This window comes from Zalophus californianus, chromosome 6, assembly GCF_009762305.2.
Source record: "Zalophus californianus isolate mZalCal1 chromosome 6, mZalCal1.pri.v2, whole genome shotgun sequence".
Classification (NCBI taxonomy): domain Eukaryota; kingdom Metazoa; phylum Chordata; class Mammalia; order Carnivora; family Otariidae; genus Zalophus; species Zalophus californianus.
Window position 1 is genome coordinate 98,886,232 of NC_045600.1, and position 21,648 is coordinate 98,907,879.

Genomic DNA, 21,648 nt, shown 5'->3' on the forward strand with positions numbered 1-21,648 from the left:
CATAAGATATTCGTCCCAACCGTTTCTGAATACTGATCCCATTCTCCACAGTACCCTCTACAGCTGAAGACTGTGGCAGACTCACGATCGCACTTCCTCTTCACTGTACACCTGTTTGCAGAGTGCTTCCTGTGAGCATGGCTCCATGCTCAGTGCCAGAGGGAGTACAAGCAGCAGTGAGTTTGGCAGTCTCTGCTCCCTCGGAAAGGACAGCCTCCGCAGGGACAAAAGACACGGAGATGAGGAGGGCTTGATTGCCAAGTCTCTCCTCCTCCCAGTTTGCCTCTGTTTGCTTGCACATCAGGCGTTCTTTCCCATGGCCTTGTAGGTGGTACCTGTGGCCCTTCCACTTGCCGGATGTGCATCTGATTGTAAGCCCAAAACGGCTTGCGCTGGGAACTTCTAGAGCAGAGCTTGCCAGCTTCCCTCCAGGGGCCAGGAAGGAGACCCACAGGAGTGCAGTGAAGTGACTGAGCCCACACAGGCTTTGTTTAAAGGGATAGACTGACCCCTACTCTGCCCCAGGATATTATTTCCTTGAGGCTGCTAGATCTTCTGATTGATTAAAAGGAACCGGCAGGTAAAAAGTACACGGGATCTTTCTGTGTTACTTCTTACAACCTCAAGGGAATCTACCACTGCCTCAAAATAAAAAGTTTGATTTAAACTAAGAGCCAGAACCCTGGATCAGTGTGTAAAACTACCCGATTGAGAAGTGGGGAAAGAATAACACTGCCAGCCCAGCAAAACTCATCTGTATGCCCGATACAGCTTCGGAATCACCATTTGCTATCTGTGCTTGGCTGGATCCTTATAATTTGATTTGCATGAAGTTGGAGGCAGCCCAATCCGTGCACTTGCTTTAAGCGTATTTCTTATTTCTGCGACTTTCCATTGTCTTCGACAGTGGCCTTCTCCACTTAGTTACTGAGCTTACTGAGCTTCCTCTCATTCCAGGTCCTTGGATGTGGCTCTGTCGCCCAAGCTGTCCTCAGTCGAGGACTCTTTGGAGGAATTATCACTATCAATGTTGGATTTGCCATGGCAGTTGTAATGGCCATTTATGTGACTGGGGGTGTCTCTGGTAAGTAATAGAAATAATAGCGGCCGTTCATTCAGCCATTCCAATGTGCTAGCACAGTGTTGGGGGCTTTACATACCCCAGTTTATTTGGACCCCAACAACCCTGCAAGAATATGTATTTAATTCTGTTTTTATAGATGTTAAAATCAAAATGGCCAACAAACAGTAAGTGACTTGTGCAAAAGCAACATTTAGCAAGAGACAAGAGATGAGGGTTAGGATTCATAACTGGCTGATTCTTTTTTTTTTTTTAATTTTATTTATTTATTTGAGAGAGAGAGTGAGTGAACATGAGTGGAGTGAGGGGCAGAGGGAAAGGAGGAAGCGGACTCCTTGCTGAGCCGGGAGCCTAGTGAGGGGCTCGATCCCAGGACCTTGAGATCATGAGCTGAGCCAAAAGCAGACACTTAACCCACTGGGCCACCCAGGCCCCCCTGACCTGGCTGATTCCTAAATCGAACCACTGCATCCTGTTCTTCATCCATCAGTATGATCTTTGGCCTATTTCTTCCCCATGCTTGGAAGTCATTCCCAGAGACCCTGTGCAGAGCCCAGTGAAGATCACTCCAACAGAGACAAGTCTCTGGACCTTTACCCACAACAATCAGAAAAGTCTAGGCCACTTGCAAAATGGCTGGTGCTTTCGGGGGAAGTGCAGGTCTCATCGAGCAGTGCTCTTGGTTGAATTCCGCCCCAAGTGGGGGACTGATTAGAACCCATTCACAAAGTTCTGAGAAGCAAAATGAAATGATGCTATTTAATGCAGCCTGGGAACTCAGGAGAGGTCTGTGGAAATGATGCAGTTCTCAAACGTGCTCAGAATCTTTCAGCAGCCGGGTCAGAACACTAAGGCAAGCCTGCTGAGCCTGAAGGAAGAAAGGGAAGCCCGCGTGGGGCCCTGTGCAGCCTGCTGTGCATACTCTGTCCCCTTTCTCTACAGTAGCGCTCTGCCACAGGCGTTCCTGTCTCCATGCCACCAAGAAACCTGGAGCTCCGAGAAATTGAGAAAATGACGAGTCCCCCAGCTGGTAAAGAAGCAGAGCAAAGACTTGACCTAGGTCTATGTGACAGCAAAACTCCTGTCCCCACCATTACACAGTGTTCGCAATGGTCTATTATGGGAAGGGCGTGACATTACAAGCAGGGCCTTTGGGCAGAACAGTCCTGGCAGAGGAACCTGCAGTCAAGCTGGCAGGCCTGGTGACAGATGCTGCCACTGGAACACTGAAGAATGGTTGCCCAGACCCCCTGGGAGCCCCATTGGACTGGGCACCTGGAACAGTCACCTGCTGGCTGCCACCTTTCTGTAGCGCATAGACTCAGATCCTGTGGCGGTCCAGGTTAGAGATGGCTGTGTGTGTGGTTTGTTTGGTATGAGCAGTGTTTATGTTCACACTCTTGTCGAGTCTTTGCTGTGATCCCAGCACTATAGTGCCTACCTAAACACCAGAGTAGGCAGGGGACCATCCTAACTATAGTGCAGGCCTTGGCAGCAGACAGATCATAGGCGTGGCCTAAAGCACACTTGCAAGACGCCCCACAGCTGCCCCCTCTGTGCTCCCACTACGTTCACACAAGGTTGGTGGCCACAAAGTGGGGAATATAAATGTGGGCATATTTTTTAGGTAGAAACACGGTTTGGGAATATTTCACCTGCCTAATACCCTGACTTGAACATCATCACATATTTATTTAGCAGAAATTGGTCCCAGACCTTACCAGTGTAGGTAATAGCTTTCATCACCAATGTGGCCCATATCTGTCTGCATCTATTGATATAGTCGGGGATTTGGGCAGTCAACATAGGACAAAAAAGGGCAAAGACCAGCAGAAAGAGGAAGAGAAGGTGAGAGATGGCGTGAAGGCTTCCCATCTGGGCCCTGGACTGGGGTTAAGCCCCTGTGCTCAGAAGGGTGACAGCTAGAGCCTGTGGGACTATTTCTACTAGAGGTTCTTTCCAGTTGAGGGTTAAGAGCCGACCTGTTCATGAGAGTCTGTGAGATCCCAAAATATATGTAGAGCAGTTTCTGAGCCTGGCTGATACAAGGCAGCATTGGGCTGGAAAGGAAGCTTATCTCCCCATCTCTGGAACCTAGCGCTGTTCAGCTCCTTGAGGACTGGTGGCTTTGGGAATGCACAGAGACCACACACCAGGCCACCGTTAACACCCAGGCCGACATCAGTATTGGTTTCAGCAGCCACAGTAATGGGACGGGAAGACTGTGGGGGCGGGGAGGAGGTGACTTTCTCCTTTGGCTGCAGCTAACATACTGGTTCGCGAGCACATAGGAGGCCCTCTTTGAGGATTCCAAAAATAACCATTGTACAATGGGCATAAACATAAATAAGATCCCACTTTGTGGTCACAGACTGGTGACGTCAACTGACATCTGGTTTTGCAATATACAACATTACCTTTCTGGAAGGAACTTACCACACTGTTCTTCCTTGTGAACATGCCAGTGGCCTGCCCCTCAAATATTGCCGATAGGAACTCACGACTCCCCCATTAATGATGCAGCATCCAACATTAAGTGTTTATGCTGCCTCCTTGTATGGTGGCTGTTTGTGATGTAACATTGTTTAAGCCATATAAATTCTCAAAAAAGCAAGAGGGCTTTGCATCATGACAAATAAAATATTAAGGTTGTCTCTATCGCAGCATGGTCTGTGAGCGTGGGAAAGGAGGAGGCTTGCCCAGAACAGCACCTTGAAAGTGTTCATTCTGCTCACGTAAGACTTTCATCTCCGGCCAGGAGGGCTCCAGCTCCACCCTGGGCTCTTCTTATGAATCATCTGATCTTCACAACAACCTGGACAGAGCGAAGACTTGAGGGCGGCGCTCCCCAAGTCCAGCACTCGTGTTCTTTCCACTACACTGCTCTGCTTTGTCCGGCAGTAAGCCAGGCTGAGCACTCATCCTGCAAGGAGAAATCTTCCTGTTGCTTTGCAAGGCACCCTCTTGGACACACCCTCTCTGATTCCCAAACAACTTTCCCTCTCAGCAGGCCTTCGTAGTCCCAGCTACCCTTGAATAAAGGCCTCTGATGATTTATTGACTCAACTTTCATATTTTAAACACCTCCTGCGTGGCTTGCATTGTGTAAAGTCCGAGATGAAGAATGAGCACCCTGCCTCAAGGTGCTTATGAGGGGCTACAAACCAGAAACCTACCTGTAGGAGGTTTTATTTTGGAAGAGGAGCCTGCTAAACACATAACTCTCAAATTGAATGGACTGAGGGGAGGTGCTTTTGATTGGGGCTGATTTCTTACAGCTGATTTCTCTTGTCCTTTCACAATGGATCCCTCTATGCAGGCTGGGTGGCAGCTCCTCTCCAAATAGCCTCTGGGAATAGAGAAACAGGGCTGGCTTCGGGAACTTTCCATTGCCTGGGTACTCCTCTCTCCTAACCCCTGTTCCCAGCTTGCCTAGTAAGTGGTGCTCCTGCTGGTCTCCAGAATTGTGGCTTTCTTAGATTTAAAAGTAAAACAAACCAGTTGAGGTGTTTGTAAGGCTTCAGGAAATCACCCATACTTTGATATATTGGCATTTTTTCCCTCATATTAGCCCCTAAATGGCAGGGGCAGGTGAAGAAAGGACCCTGTGGCTTAGCCAGCAGTGAGAACCACTACCTGCCAGCCCACTTTGGTTTAGAGACTTAAGAAGAGCATTGCTTTCTTCACAGGGGGAGACTTTCCAGAAGCAGCCTGACCTACAGGTTCTGTAGAGAATCAGATGGTGAAGTTTCTTTTTCTGCTCTCCTCCTCCTTCTCCTCCTTCATCATCATCATTATCATCTCTTGTTCACAACTATGTCCCCACCCCAAAGGTCCACATTTCAATGTGGTCACATTGACAGTGACTCTAACTCACCCTCCACACAAAGTGTACTCTTCAAATGAACATCTTTCATTTTTAGGAACTAAGCCCATATGCACTCAAAGATGATATTTGAAAAAAAATTTTTTTCTGCCCACTAAGGCAGGGAAGGCTTATAAAGATGGTGAAGGAGGTCTGGAAGTGGTATAACATAGAACATAGACTCTAGAATTCATATCAACCTGCATTTGAATATCCCATTTCCACTACTTAACTAATCATGTGGCCTTAAAAAAGTTGCTTAACTTCTATGCCTCAGTTTCCTCACCAGTTAATTGGAGTAATACCCATCTCACTAGGTTCTTCTAAGGGTCAAATGTATGTAATACCCCAATAATAATGTATGGCACGTGTTCAGTAAATGTTGTTGCTGTTACTAGCAAAGCCGGCTGGGGTATTGGTCACCTACCACTGAGCAAACCCATTATCTGATCTGGTGACTAGATGAGAAACCAGGAGGCTGATTTCTCTAGCAGGAGTTTAGGTTGCGGTGTTGGAAGTGTTGCTACGTTTTGTGTGTGAGAGAAATACATGGTTTATGCAGAGGAACTGAGCAGAATCCACTCAGACACTGTGATCACCTCAAAGTAAATTGAGCCCCTTACCTGAGTGAGAGTCACAGCCCACCAGCCAAGGTTTATTTTCCCTTAGACATCTCTTTTCCGTCTTAAGATTGTTTTATATCCTCTGGACGTGGGCTGAGGAATTGCTAGATGCAGATTTAAACCTTAAACAACATATTGTATAAATATATTGACTTAAAAATATATTGAAGTTAACAGTTTATACCCATCTCTTTGAGGTTATTGTTTTTTACATAGATAAAAGCCTGGTAGATAGATGATAGCTAGGTAGAGGTCCATTGATGGTAGATAGAGATACAAAATGAGCCTCTTGAGTACAAGTTTCTTCCCATATCTGACTCCCTTTTCAGAAACCTGAACTTCCTAGACAGTGTCTAATGATGCATGTGGGTTATTGGTCTGCCTTTCCTCCCCATTCAAACACAAACACACACACACACACACACACACACATACATGCACACTCACATACACTTAGGCCTCTGTCTCTTCACACAGTTCCCTACCTGGAAGGCTGAGTTCTGCCTGAGGTCTCTAGATAAGGTTTTCTGTGTAATAATTCTCCCTGGCCTCTTGCTAACATCCCTAATCATCTGATCTTTCTTGTAGGTGGCCACATCAACCCAGCTGTGTCTTTTGCAATGTGTCTCTTTGGACGAATGAAATGGTTCAAATTTCCTTTTTATGTGGGAGCCCAGTTCTTGGGAGCCTTTGCAGGAGCTGCAACCCTCTTTGGCATTTACCATGGTGAGTAGGTCCCCGAGCCCAGAGGTTAGGGAGAGCTGGCCATAATTTGGAAGTCAGAATTACTTGCTAGGAAGAGCTGAGATAAGGCAAGAACAGGGAAGTGTTCCACAACTGGCGGGCAGTTCTAAGTATTCGAAGTTCTGAATGATGGGGCCAACATTATCATTAAGACAAATTCATGAAGCCTTTTTCAGAAAATGGTCACAATTTAAATGGAGGGCAGAACTAGAAGTCTATCTTTAGGTCCATTCAGTACTACAGTGTGACCTTGCACAAAATAAGCAATAGGCCAGTGGCTTCTCCACAAACTTTCTCTGACTTGGCTGGGAGAGAGGGTGTTGACTGGTAGCAAAAGTGATGATGATTAAGTATTCAGAGAAGGAATCTGGAACAAAGTCTTTGAAGGAAGGGGCACGGTTGAGAATAGGCTAGGTGGAGAATCTCTTCCACATTCTGTCCAACAACCAGGACCTCTGTTCTGTAACAGTCCTGGGAGAGAAACAGTACTGGCGATCGAAGACCCAGACTTTAATTCTGTGTTGTGTCAGTAAGTAGATGGGGGACTTACATGTAAGTCATCTGACTCTGTCATTCTCAGTTTCCTCCTCTGAAAAATAAGAGACTTGACTTCTAAGACCCCTCAAACTAAAAATCTTGAGATTGCATGAAATCAATGGTTGAAGTAATTCCTTCTGTCTAACCCAGGGTAAGTCTCAGTACATTAGGACTCTCAAACTGAAGCTTCTAGGAGCTAGAATTTAAGAACTGCGCCTTCAAGAAATACTTTGTGGATGGAGACTTCTTCCCACAGAATGTCCTTCTGAGAAATAGAGCTTAAGAGGACTGATGGAAGATCTGAGACCAGATCAGAAACTCAGGAGAGCCAGCTGCTGTGGCAGGAGAGACCTGGGGTTGGCATTGGCTGTGTCGAGGACTGTGGTCTCCCTTGAACTAAGGGCATCTTCGCTGTACCACAACACCCTCAATTTCTGGACTGGTATTAGGGGTTACTGAGAACCCCCTGGGATTCATGAATTCTACCTACAGTAGATTGAAGCTCCACCTTGCCATTTGGTTGACCTCGAAAATTCCAAGAATTCCCCTCCAAAAAATTAGTTCCCCGGACCCACTGGCTAAGGATGGCTCAAGTGTGGAGTGAACCATGGAGGGCAGCCAGGGCTTTCTATCTTTGACCCGACATCCTAGAATTTCTCTGGGCATCTCTAAAACTGCCATGCTATGAAGTGAGGAGAGGCAAATGGTGTGGATCTGCTAAGCTGAAGCTGAGTGTTGGGTTGCAGCTGTTTAGCACAAGACTGGGCATGGGCTTCCCTCAGCTTTGCCCAGAGAGCACTAAGGTGAGAGTTCTTTCTTCCATAGACGGACTTATGGCCTTTGCTGGTGGAAAATTGCTCATTGTGGGAGAAAATGCAACAGCACACATTTTTGCAACATACCCAGCTCCATATCTGTCTCTGACGAATGCATTTGCAGACCAAGTAAGTATCATTTAACAAAGATCAAACTTTGGTGAAAAGATATGATCTAATAAGGGGAATGCACAGGAGCATTATAGTCCATCAAAAAGAAAAGGCTGTGTTTCCAAAGTCAGAGGTCACTAGGCATAACGCAAGCATTTTTGACAAGTTTTTCCCTTTACCAAAGTTGATACCACTAAAAAAGTTTTCTGTTTCCTCTTTAATAGATACACTTGAGGGTGCCTGGGTGGCTCAGTTGATTGAGTGGCCCAACTCTTGATTTCAACTCAGGGCATGATCTCAAGGTCATGGGATCAAGCTGGGGTCATCAGGCTCCCCACTGGGCGGAGAGTCTGCTTGAGATTCTCTCTCTCCCTCGGCCCTTCCCCCTGCTCTCTCTCTCTCTCTAAAAATAAACAATATAAATCTTTAAAAACTATGCATACACTTGTTTCACATTGGTTGAGGTCCAGAAAAGAGTGGACAACTGGACATTTCAACCCCTAAAGGGGCAAATAGAGTTTGCTTTCTGATCACTGTCTCTTCTGTGCTCTGAACATGGAGGCTATAAGAAAAGACATTTCTATCTCAATTCAAGGACTGTGAAGTGTGGCAGTTGAGCCTAGAGTATCACTGATCCTCTGTGTCTCCTCAGTTGCATAGGTTTATCTAACCTCTCGAGGTAGCTAGAAGTGTCTCTGCCCTATGGACATCTCAACAAGCTGCACCCAGACATCTGTGATGTAGCCAGTAGCACAGTTCTTCTGGTCAATTTGTGGCAGGACGAACATTGTCAACCTGATAGCCTCTTCCTCCCTTACTGCAGCCCAAAAAGGCTGCTGGTCAGCCTGGAAGGAAGGAGGGAGGGAGGGAGGACATCTCCAGCAACTCTCAGTTGTTCTCTTGTGATCACGATGGGGCTGGGTAGAGTGGACATGTGTATAAAAGGGATCTTCCAGATTGCCAACTCTGCCCACCTCCGTTTGATGGATAGATGAAAAAACCATGCCCTCATGCCCTCAGTCTTGTTCCTTTCCACTTTGATCAACAAACCAAACAGGCAACCAACAAGTCTTTCTTGAGCCTTCTCTGTATGCTCAGCCCTGTGTCTGGAGCTTGAGGGACTGACAAGTAAACGTGAGTCATAAAGATCTGAGATTTGGAGTCTGAGTGTCTGAATTAAAATAACAGTTCTGTGCCAACTCCCTGAGCAACTTTAGCTAAATTACTGAACTCTGGGGGTCTCGTAAAGTGGGGATAATATGAGTACTTATCAGATTACTTTGTAAGGACAAAGTGAATAATATGAGGAAAATGCATTGTAAACAGTCTCTGCCCAGGAATTTTGAATCTAGCAAAAAACAAAATGAGCACCTGAGGACAAAAGGAACAATGCAAAAGTGAAGACAATTAGATGGGAAACTGGACTGTGGGAATCACATTAGTCATTTGGAACCAAGAGCCTAAATGAGCTGGGATGATGAGAAAAGTTTTGGTGGCAAAGATACAGAGAGATGTAGCTGCCAGAGAAAAAGGAATGTTCTCATAAGCTGAAAAAACAGAAGGATAGTATTCAAATGAAGTAGTTTAGGGTTTTATACTCTATTCCGTACTGGGAGTATTAGACTCATTTCCAAATGTCACAGTTCAAGAGGGCATACTACTACAAGAGAGGAACCAAAAGCTAATGATGTCACACAACAATGAGTGGAGAATGGGGATGTTTGTTCTAGAGCAGGTGTGTGTGTGGGAGCTGTGGGGCTGGAGGTGATGGGATGGACTAGTAGCTTTCAAAGAGTTGAAGGAATGTCAAGTGCAAAAGAAGTTAGGCTTGGTATGTACACCCTCCATGGAGATTTGGTGGAAGTTAGTACATAACAGGTGCTCAATAAATATTAATATACTTACATATTAATTATATAATATATATACACTAATATTTATACACTAATTATAAAATATTTAGTCCATGAAATTATGGTGAGATAAAGTTACACCCAATAAAAGGAAGACCTTTCTAGCAATTGGGGCTGGGCTATCTCATTAGAGATTTCTCATGTGAATTCAAGTCCTTTCCATTAGAGGTAAGAGAGAAAGAAGGCTGACTTTCTCTCTCTCAAACCTTGGCTTTCATCGAAAAGGACAGTATCTTCATTCCTTTTGAAAGTGGCATGTGTCATTCTACTAGAAGAGCCTGAGAGAACTGGTATCATTTCCCTAATGTTTAGTACTGTTTGCCTTTTTTCATTACAAATTAGTTTTTCCCACTTCTTTCCTTCTTAATTCTACTTTTCTCTTATGAATTTTCTTTTCATTTCCTTTGCCCACGTATCCACTGATGTCTCACGTTGTTTTTCTCACCAGTTTGACTGAGCATCTTTAACCATTTTGCCAGCCGGCAGCTTGCCTTTCTGTTTAGCGGGATGGTAGCTTAGCAGGATAGTTGTAGTCAAGCTAGTAGTCTCCAGAGCCGAACTCTCTGGGTCCACACCTGACTGCCACTGAGTAGGTGACCTTGGCACGTCACTAATGTGTAAATGATGCTAGCCCCACATCTAGGATTGCTGTGATGAGAAGAGAGCCTGGCACAGTGCGTGTTAGTTATCACCGGGTTTGTTTTTAACAAGAGGGAGTGAATTCTGAGGTGGGTGAGTGAGCAGAATACAAGTTAAATCCTTTGTGCATTTTCTCTGTCCCCAGGTAGTGGCCACCATGTTCCTCCTCATGATTGTCTTTGCCATTTTTGACTCCAGAAACTTGGGAGTCCCCAAAGGCCTAGAGCCCGTTGTCATTGGCCTCCTGATTATTGTCATTTCTTCTTCCTTGGGACTGAACAGTGGCTGTGCCATGAACCCAGCTCGAGACCTGAGTCCCAGACTTTTCACTGCTTTGGCAGGTTGGGGGTTTGAGGTCTTCACGTAAGTAATGGCGGTGTCGGGGGAAGAGAGATTCACGCTGTGCCTCACTGGGAAGGGCTGTGCTTGGACCGGGGAGGTCCGGGAGAGTTCAGTTAGGAGCATGGAGATTAAGTGCATGCTCTGGTCATCAGTGTGGATTGTTTCACTGACGATTTGTGATTTGGGGTGTGGGGGAAGGGGGAGACACACATGGACACAGATAAAGAGAAAGAGAGTGGGAGAGAGACAGAGAGAGGGTCCAGGTAAATTCAAAAGAGATAGGCCTACCCTATATAATAATAATAAATCCTCAGTTAGTAGATGGCTTTATGTGAGTATTTTGGTTGTATAGGTTGTCTGCAGATTCACTTTGTGATAAAGTTGCACCTAGAATTTCCATCTTCTGATACGACTACTGGGCTCTTGCTAGTGAACCATGCTATGCTTCACTCATTCAGCAGATCTTTACTGAACACCATCTGTGCTGTGGTCACTGTGCTACGTAAGGAGATTTCAAAATCAGCTAAAACACTAGCCTTGAGCAATATAGTAAGGGCTCTGGCAACCCCCAAAACAAAGTGCTTAGTGAACGCAGACAAGAGAGTGACTAGCTATGCCTCAGAGGTTGGGAAAGGCGTCACCAAAGAAGTGAGGGCTGAGTTGGGTCTTGAGGTATGAGTAGGAAATCCCTGGTGGAACAGATATGAAAGAGAGCCCATGCACAGGAAATGGCAAGACGCCATACTTTCTACCTCAGAATGTGCTGAGGAAATACGTCAACTGTTGGTACCAATCTTCCAGGACACATGTGCCCATTTTTCCTTCCCACTTTTGCCCCATGCAATCACAGTGGTCTGTCCCCACCCACTTAGCACATCTCTCTGTGGGAAAGGAACTTACATTGGTTCATCAAGTAGCAGGGCTCTAACATGGAGAAAGAGAAGTAGGAAAGACACGTGTGAGGAAATTCTAGTGATATTTGCTGTGAGAAAAGACTTGAATGTCCCTAAATGCTGACCTGTACATATAATCATACACATGTGATGACTTATTTAAGTGAAAGTTTGGGTTGTCTTCACCAGTGTGAAAAAGTAGCTATTAAAATAACTGACACCAGTCATATCACCACCACAGACAGGGTTGAGAACTGCTAGAATGTAAGCATCCTGAGGACAGGGACCTGGCTGCTTCCTCACCGCTGCCCCCAGAGTAACAAGACCAGGGCTTGGCATATACAGAGTCTCAGGAGAAGTCAATAAAGTCTGAATGAAAGAATGGGCAAATGCTATGTGCCTGGCATGTCCTAGGAGATGAGAAATACAAAGAAAATCAAGCAACATCTCCTATCTTTAAGAAACTAATAATGCAATGAGTTTTCTAGACCAGTGGTTCTCAACCAGAGGTAATTTTTTCCACCCAAAGACATTTGGCAATGCCTGGAGACATTTTTGGTTGTCACAACTGGGGAGGGTGGAGGTGAAGGTTATTACTGGCATGTAGTGGGTAGAGAGAGGCCAGGGACACTGCCAAGCATCCTACAGTAGCCAGGACAGATCCCCACAACAAAGAATTATTTGGCCAAAAATGTTAAGAGTACCACGGGTGAGGAGCTCTTGTTCCAGAATGATTACCGCTAGGACATGAAAAGGTTGAACAAAATGTCCCCAACTAAGAAGGTTCTTTTGTGTCCTCCTGATGGAGAATGAAAAACATGTCAGAAAGATTCCCAGAGCCCAGAATTAACCTGAGTTTCGTTAATCCCACCTCCCCGAGCCTCACTCTAGGAGACTGCTGCCCCCACAGCCAGGTCACCTCTGTTAGCTTCACACAGACCCCTGGAACAAATAGACCTCGAAGGCCTCCTTTTGAGCCCTGTTTTGTGACTCACCCAAAGCTCTAGGAGTGGTGGTGCTTCTAAGATCAATAGAGGGCTCACCTATCCTCCCTTGGCTTTAAGTATATGGTAAGAGATCATGTCTGTGGCAAAATGCTAGAATCCCCTACTGCCAGACCAGCTCCATGTCCCTCTGTGTCAGGGTCTTTTCCCTTCGTGCATTCGTTTATCCACCCCTGCAGCAACCTGATCTCTTGCTCAAGGTCCCCCGGCTGGAGATGATGAAACCCAGCTGCTGCCCTTCTGCTTCCTTTGTGTTCTGTTCAGCGGGCTCAGCATAGGCGCTTGCACCAGTTGAAGCTGCCTAGTGCCATTAAGGAGATTTGACTCGTTAACTCAGGCACTTGAGAGGTTTGCAGCTCCAAATTTAGGAATTACGGGGGTGGAAGTAGGGGCATTTTATAGTATTTGGACATGCTTAAATGGGGGACAGAGAGGAGATTTCAGGCAGAGAGGATCTGTTTACAAAGACGGAATGTTAAACTAACAAGTGATCTCGTCTAGCTGGAAGGGTGCGTGGAGAAGGCTGGAAAGGACAACTCGTGTCGGATCACAGAGGCTCTAGACTCCCAGAGTGAAAGACTGGGGTCTGGGTTGCTCCCTCTTCCATAGATTATGGGAAGCAATGGAAGGATTTAGAACAGAAGTTTGACATGCTTAGAACTCCAATTCACTAAAGTAATCTGACATCACTACATAAAATGGATTAAAAAGGAGAGATAGAGGAGCAGAAACCAGTTAGGAAAGAGCTGGCTGGCTGGTGATCTTCAAAACTTCCCAAGAAAATCTTGGAGGGATAACCGATCTCCAGGGTGTTCCTAGATCGTCCCACCCTTTCAGGGTTCCTCATCCCTGGTAAGCATCTCAGGAGATACCTAGCTTGGTGTCAGATAAGACCAAGACCGCCTAACTCTCGGGTCCCCACTCGTCCCTCTCTGGCAGGCAGTGAGGATGACCATGCGTGGGGGGCACCAGAGACTTGCCCTGACAAGGGCAAGTCAATAGACCCTGGCTGACTCTGGCTCTTCCCTTAATTAGGAGGTTTTCCATCTAAGCGCTCTCCACGAATTCACATTAAGGTGTTAATGACTTCATGGATGAAGGATCTCAGGGATATTGTTAATATTTTAAATAGTTGACCCAAAGGAATGAATCCCTGATGGTGGTGCATACCTTAAGCAAGTAACACAGACGTTGTCCTGGCATCCCCCAAATCACAGCATGCGGATGACACTGTGGGCACGTAAGACCCGGCCAGGCAGGAAGCCACGCGCGAGGGCCGCCATGTCTGAGCTGTGACCCTGGTACCACATGTTCAGCCCTGAGAGTCCGGCCAGTGAAAGAAGGACGTGAGTCCTGGCAGATACCTGGGACCCGAATCTGTTAAAGGACAGTGAGATTTGCCGTTAAATCACGATGAGAGAAAGGAAATGAGAGAAAAATAAGGGGGCTTATACTTGTTTCATGTGTTTACCAAAGAGAAGGCTCCTAGCTCTTTAAAGCCCATGTGCCTCTCATAGGAAAGCCCTCCTGGATTGGGGGGCTCGCCCCTTCTGGGTATGGAGAGCAGGCAAGTGCAGTGTCCTCTCTCCTTCGTAGTAAGAGTGACATCTGGTGGCCGTGGTGCTCAACCTCAGGGCTCTGCCCTGGAGCCTGAATTCATGAGCTAGGATTTCTGGGGATGATCCAGGTAGAAGGGATCGCCATGCAGAGGGAAGAATGAGGGTCAAGAGCAGGGCTTAGTTCCTTTATTATCCTTTCTGATTCAAATGTGATACAAACAGCAGGCCACATGGAACATATATATGGTTATTAAGCATAATGATAAAAAGAACAGCCATGAGCATTTCCCCAACTGTGAAGTCCTCAATATACGCGCATGCTCCTGCTCTTTCCTCTGCCTCCTCTGCATTATCCTCAATGCTGGTGTTTATCATTCCCCTGCTTTATAAAAGTCTTGTCTGAAATGTATAAATCCTTAAATAATTTTAGAGTATTATTGTACAATTTTGCTTGCTTCTGAGCTTCGTGGTCCTTCCTATGGAGTTATTTAAATGGATTTCCTGTCTCCGGAAAAGATGGTGGCAATTTACGAAGGCACCTGCTTTCTCCCAGAGCTATACTTCTAGTATAATGTACTGTCATTGAGGACTTCTGCAGAAGACAGGGAATCATGGCAGAAAAGCCTTATCAGAGAGTAGCTTGAAGCTGTGACCTCAAAAAATCAGCATGAAATTAAATTATATTTAGTAGGTAATTCATATGTCCACCTTTCATTTTTTAAATTCATTCATTGACAAACATTCCTGATTGTTTATTCTGTGATTGCCCTCCTAGACCAACGTTATCCAGGAACCTCTCCACACCCTTCCATTTGTAATCCCCAGGACTCATCATTTCAGGATGAGGGAAAGGCAGTTCCTGAAAAATCGACCAACACTGTCCCTAGATGCCTTCAATTCTGACAGTGGGTTCAGGGACTCCCTTTCATGAAAGGAAAATAAATGGGACATATTCTCTCACGAGTACTAATAGGACAATGGAACAGATCATCTGAAATAAGGTATATGAAAAATCTAGGATGATGCTCGTGAAGCACAGTGAATGTCCTTATACTTAGCTCTTGCTGAATTAAAAGGGAACCATGAGCATGAGAAAGATGGGCTTGTTAGTGAATGGCTAATAATACCAGGGGGAAGATCCAAGTGGTGTGTCACTAATTTCTTGTTTGATTTCAGAGCTGGAAATAACTTCTGGTGGATTCCCGTAGTGGGTCCTTTGGTTGGCGCTGTCATTGGAGGCCTCATCTATGTTCTTGTGATTGAAATCCACCACCGAGATCCTGACCCAGACTTCGAGACAGACCAAGCTGAGGACAAACCAGAAAAATATGAACTTAGTGTGATAATGTAGTAGTGTGCTCAGTTCAGGTCTACAACTGGCTGCACTAGTATTCTCTTCAGAAAAGATGGCATCCAGGGGCCTGTGTTTTCATAAAACTAGGGTGGAATCCACCCAATTTCCTCTGCTAGCCATGTGAGGCTCCTAATTGTAAAAGCATTCAAGGGAAAGTTTGTAATGCTGACCTCTTCTTCACCGGTTTCCCCTAGAATAGCACTGACTGTCCCCTGAAATAGCCTTATCTCCTGCTCTGCTTGTTTCATCCTTTGATGAGAATCCTTATTACTAGGCGAGCACTGATAACTTAGAACCTTGACCATGGACTTATTTGGATGATCTCAGCTGCGCGACCTATATGAAAAAGCATTACGAAAGCCTTGTTTCTTCCACAAAGGTTATGTTTTGAGTATCAACCAAAACTAAATTGAAAGACAAAAACTGTGATTTCAATTAATATGTCCATGAATTAGGGAGCTAATAGGTTAACTCTGTAGTTATGTTGTGCCACTATATTGGTATAAATACAGATATTCTTCAAACCTAGAGATACAAGAATCAGTAGAATATGCTGGAAAGCACAGGGGAAGGACACTGTGGCATTCAGAAACCTCAGGAGACAAGATAAATTTGGGAAACCAAATGGCATTTCTTAATGGAAACCATTTATCAGATTAATCTCTTGCTCTTTACATTTTAGAGGGCACCAATTAATTTTCTTGTCTTTAGTATATAATAACCTAAAATACAACTGTAACCTCAGTCAGGAAAATTACATCACCCTGTATTTTTAACTCAAATGTACTTTCCTAATTGTCCACTTGAGGACAGGCATTTGACAAGCTAAGTCAGTGTCTGCACTCATCCATTATTCCACACAGGCCCTAGAAGCCAAAACTGGAAGCCATGGATCCTGGTCTAGTGGAATCTTCAGGATGGAAGGTCCCAGGAAAGATAGTATTACCTTATTGGGCTTTACAATTCACAAAAACACTTTCACCTTTATTATCTAATTTAATCCTCATAATGACTGTCCGAGGTAAATGCCATGCTGCCCCAATTTTTCAGATAAGGAAACAAAGTCTTGGGGAAGTTAAGTGAGTTGCCTAAGGTCACACGGAAGGTTGAACCTCGTCTACTGCATCATACACCTTTCAGAAGATCAGTAACTGGCCAAGAATCTCGGCCAGCCCTCCTTGGCCGGCCAGAAGACATGGGATTGGCAGCTGCCAAAATGTGTACACCTTCTGGATATAATGTTCCTGGGATCCTAAAATATAAAGACCTTCATCGTGTGTGTTTTTTTTTTCTTAACATGTAATGTATTATTTATTTCAGAGGTACAGGTCTGTGATTCAACAGTCTTGTACAATTCACAGCGCTCACCGTAGCACATACCCTCCCCAGTGTCCATCACCCAGCCACGCCATCCCTCCCACCCCCCACCACTCCAGCAATGCTCAGTTTGTTTCCTGAGATTAAGAATTCCTCTTATCCGTGAGACTATCATGTGGTTTTATTCCCGCTGTTACTGAAACACTAACAAAGGAAAGAGGTTGCAGTTTGGTCATATTTTTCATGTGTTGATAAAACATTATCAGAATGCCTCCCTCCTTAGCCCACCCTTGCTCTTTCTAAGTCTCACGCCTCCTTCCCTGCCAGTCAACAAGCATTACATCTGGGGAATTTCCCGTTGGTCGGGCTCTTCCCTGTGAAGTTCCCTAATTGATGTCACTTTGGTGACAAGTCTCTGTGAGTTACAAGCACCAGAGAAATTGCTCTACATCAAATGATGCACCTTCAGTCAAACTGTTAAAAAGCCCAGCATTCCCAGAGGTATCCAGGTTCCCAACTGCTTTGTGATGATAACAGAACAAAAAGTAATTGTGAAATGTCTCCAGTGGCCTATGTTCTATAATCTACCAACATGGAATTTTTTTTCTTGCTCTGAAACTACCTGGATATTTCCTATTTGAAATAAAATTGGTGGCCCTTTCTTTTTTTTAAGTTTTTATGAGTATTATGACTGCTAAGTACACATATTTATCCTATGTCAAATTGAGATCTCTTGGGGAAGTTTTAAAAAAATACTAAGGCCCAGTTAATCATTTGTAAATATTGCAGTGATTCAAATGTGCAACAGAGGTTGATAACATTGACTTGGTTAAATTACATATGTCTAAGCCTTCTTTGAGAACCATGTCTGGTGGTGGCCAGGTGATTTCTGGTAGGATTCTCAGGCTTAGGATCCTCATGGATTTGAGAGCAGTGGTTCCCTACAGGGAGCAGCTTTACCCCCTTCTCAGTCCCTTCCACCATCCCTGCAAGGGGATATTTGGGCCAAGTCTGGAGAGATTTTTGGTTGTCACAGTTTGGGCAGGAGAGTTACTGGTGGGTAGTGGGTAGAAGTCAGGATGCTGCTAAACATCCAACAAAGGACGGGACAGCCCCCCTACCCCCACACTCCCCACAATAAAGAATTATTCAGCCCAAAATGGCAATCATGCAAAGGTTGAGAGAGTCTGGATTTGAGAAAAGGTGAAGGGAGGAATAAGAGAAGACACTGAAGCCCTGTGCCCTGATTCAAGTTCTGCAAAAACAGAAATGCCAAACAAGTCAGGAGCAGCCCCTGGGGGTGGATTATAGTTATTAGAGGAAGAGGCAACCTAAAATTTGAGTTTCAGGTTGGATTGTGGAACCTATGATCCATGCAGGTGCTCATTAAACACTAACTGGTGATTAATGACCAGGATCATGAAGAGGAAATGCACACTTACGGAAATCAACCCCAGGAAGGCTTTTTTAAATGGGAAAAAAAAAAAAGTCCTCTAGTTCTAGGGGTTTACATTCAAATTCTCCCTCTCCCCCAGTTTACAAGTGGGTTTTCCTGTGATGGGTTCTTATTCCAGAGAATGTCTTTGTGGTTGAATGATCTATATCAGAAGTCAAGTAGAGCCAATAACCTATTTTTTAAATAGATCCTTTAGGAGCTGGAATTTTACCCCCCCTTCCTTGTCAATCACAAAACTTAATAGAAGCATTTATTTTAATGCCAAAACCAGAATTTCTCCATGATTCCCCAACCCATTGAGATCTCAAAGTATGTCAAATGTTGTAGGACTTTTCTAACCAGTAGGAACCAGAGTTAATACTCAGCTGTTGAACAGGCTAAGTGAAGTAGAAATGCCACATTTAAAATCTGGTCCTTAAGATATAAATTACTGTTTCCTTTAAATTGCTTACACACACACACACAACATCTTATATAGACATCAGTACTCAAAAATATCAACTTCCAGTTAAAGAGAATGGTTTACAAGTTTTATTTAGCCACAGAACCTATTGTTCAAATGAAATCTTATATGGTAACCACTAGTAAACAAAAGCTGCTATAAATAGAAGGAGGGTGGGGAAGGGGATAGGAGTTTTGCCCTGCCTGTGTATCATCATACTACCCCCATCTGCCCCCAGCCCGATGCTGAGGGGTCTCTGAAAAGAAACTCTATGTGTGTATGTATGTAGGGGATCTTCAGAACACAATTTGAAAACCATTGATAAAGGACTTGGGACAAGTTGTTGATGAATATTTTTGTAAAAGGATGAGATTCAAGAACGGAACCTACCAAAGGTCATGGTAGTTCAATCTTGGGTAATTTCCCCAAGACTTCTTAATAAATTAATTAGATACATTAAACAGAACTACTTAACCCACCAAACATTACAAAGACATGTGTATCAATTCTCAAAGTGGGAATTTAAAGTTGTCTGAGATAACATATTTACTAATCGCAGCAAATGGAGAGAAGCAATGTTAGTCCTGGGTTAATTACTGGGTTGACTCTCTAAGTCTCTATAAAATAAGTAGGTAGATAGAGAGGTGATAGGTAGGTAGGTGGGTAGGTAGATAGACTGATCCACCAAGCCCTAAGCTCTTGTTGCTGGAAATGGACAAGCTCTTATCTAAGAGAAGCTGTCTTTATATTACGGAAAGAAATGCCTCCATATGAACTGAACACGAATAAATGAACTGAATGAGCTGAGAGAACCCAGGGAACTCTGTGTGGGTGGAGATGCTGCCCAAGCATAGTTTGACTCTGTCTCCCTCCAGATGTGTCATCTGTGGACTTTAGGCATTTTTGCCTTTGTGGGCCCCTTCCCTTGCAGATTTTTTTTTTTAATAAATCATGTTTTATGATTATACTAGTAGCAAACTAGATTGTAGATTACATATATATTTTTTCATATGATGTTAGAGAACATTAAAACATTTTCATGGGCTACTAAAAGTATCCTGGGCTCTAGGTATCTTGCTTAATGAGTAAGTAGGCCCTGCCTCTTACCTCCCTCACAACCACCCCCCCCTGCCGGTGTCCCAGAGCTCAGTTACAATGCAGCTTCTTCCCTGTGGCTCTCAACTCCCTGCCCATGGGGTCTCAGGTAATAGGTCAAGGGGCAGACTGAACCCGGGAGTAGGGATGGAGACTGAGGAGAGCCTTGAGAGTTCTAGAGGTTGTAAGGGATACTCCAGAGGCCAGAACTATGGCCATGGGGATTGTACAAATCTTGGTCCTTCTCCCTCCTTCTCAAACACTAAGCAAGAAAGGGGCTTCCTGACCTGAGAAGGAAACAGGGAGGTCCTAGGGCCTAGACATCATAAGCTCCAGAGGTACTATAATATGTTATTAACACATAATTCTTCTGTAGTGTCTTACAGTTTACAAAACATGTTCACATTCAGTATCTTGTAAGACTCTCAGAACACCTAGACAGGTATATTATTATCCCCAGTTGAAGATGAAGAAACTGAGGCTCAGAGGCCTAAATGATTTGCACCAAGTTCCAGAGTGAAAGAGTGGTAGAGGTGGAATACAAATCCCATGTCTGAGTAGGGTGACCATGCTCTTTTATTCACCACTACTGTCCTAGTGCTTGGAACATGGTAGCTGCTCAATAAACACTAGTTGAATGGATGAAAGAAGGGATTATGGAATCAGACTCCCTGGGTTCAAATCCTGGCTCCTCAGAAATTTAGTTACTCGTAAAGTAGTCGAGTTACTTAGCCTTAGTTTACTTATCTCTTAACTAGGTATAATAATAGTGAGATAACCAATGTAAAGCTCTTAGAATAATTCCATGCTCGTGTTATATATTCAATAAATATGAACTAGTGTTGCTGTAGCAGCTGCCATTTTTATTAATGTCATTACAATATGGTGTAGTTTGAAAACATGGAGTAAGGAAATCAAAATTTGGTTAGAAGCTCTTCTCTTACCCTCCATAATGTAATAATTCTTGGTTACATATATGTTCTGGATCTTTAGAATGGAATCAGATATAAGTTGTTATCAACATAGACTGTTCCAGATAATTTGTTATATGTAAGCCTCATGGTAACCACAAAGCAAAAACCTATAGTAAAAGCACAAAAGATAAAGAGAAAAGAATATAAGTATACCACTAAAGAAAACCATCAAACCACAAAGGAAGAAAAGAAGAAGAAAGGAACAGAGAGGAACTACAAAAACTGCTAATAAACAATTAACAATATGTCAATAAGTACATAGCTATCAATAATTACTTTAAATATAAATGGACTAAATTCTCCAATCAAAAGATACAGAGTGGCTGAATGGATTGAAAAACAAAAACAAAGGAGGCAACTGGGTGGTTCAGTCGGTTAAGCATCTGCCTTCACCTCAGGTCATGATCCCAGGGTCCTGGGATTGAGCTCCTTATCAGGTTTCCTGCTCAGCGGGGAGTCTGCTTCTTCCTCCCCCTCTGCCCCTCCCTCCTGCTTGTTCTCTCTCTCTCTCAAATAAGTAAAATCTTAAAACAAAAACAAAAACAAACCCATCTGTATGCTGGCTACAAGTGACTCACTTTAGATGTAAGAACACACACAGATGGAAAGTGAAGGATTGGAAAAAGATATTGCAACCAAGAGAAAGCTAGAGTAGCCATACTTATGTCAGACAAAACAGACATTAAAACAAAGACTTTAATAATAGACAAGGATGGGTGTTACATAATAATAAAAAGGTCAACCCAACAAAATGATGTAATAATTGTAAATATTTATGCACCCAATATAAGAGCACCTAAATATATAAAGCAAATATTAACAGACTTTAAGGGAGAAATAGACCCCAGTACAATGACAGGGAATTTTAATACCCCCACTTACAC

General features: G+C 44.1%; 1 protein-coding gene across 2 annotated transcripts in view; it reads left to right on the plus strand.

Moving 5' to 3' along the window:
* The window catches only part of AQP9 (aquaporin 9), a 96,358-nt gene extending 79,601 nt beyond the window's left edge, over positions 1-16,757 (plus strand). For both annotated transcript variants that reach the window (XM_027569388.2, XM_027569387.2), the window contains exons 2-6: positions 958-1,084; positions 6,158-6,295; positions 7,676-7,794; positions 10,474-10,691; positions 15,303-16,757. In XM_027569388.2, coding sequence (XP_027425189.1) covers positions 1,042-1,084; positions 6,158-6,295; positions 7,676-7,794; positions 10,474-10,691; positions 15,303-15,477 — 693 coding nt within the window. In that variant the 5' untranslated portion in view covers positions 958-1,041 and the 3' untranslated portion in view covers positions 15,478-16,757. The remainder of the gene's footprint in view (positions 1-957; positions 1,085-6,157; positions 6,296-7,675; positions 7,795-10,473; positions 10,692-15,302) is intronic.
* The last annotated feature ends 4,891 nt before the right edge of the window (positions 16,758-21,648 follow it).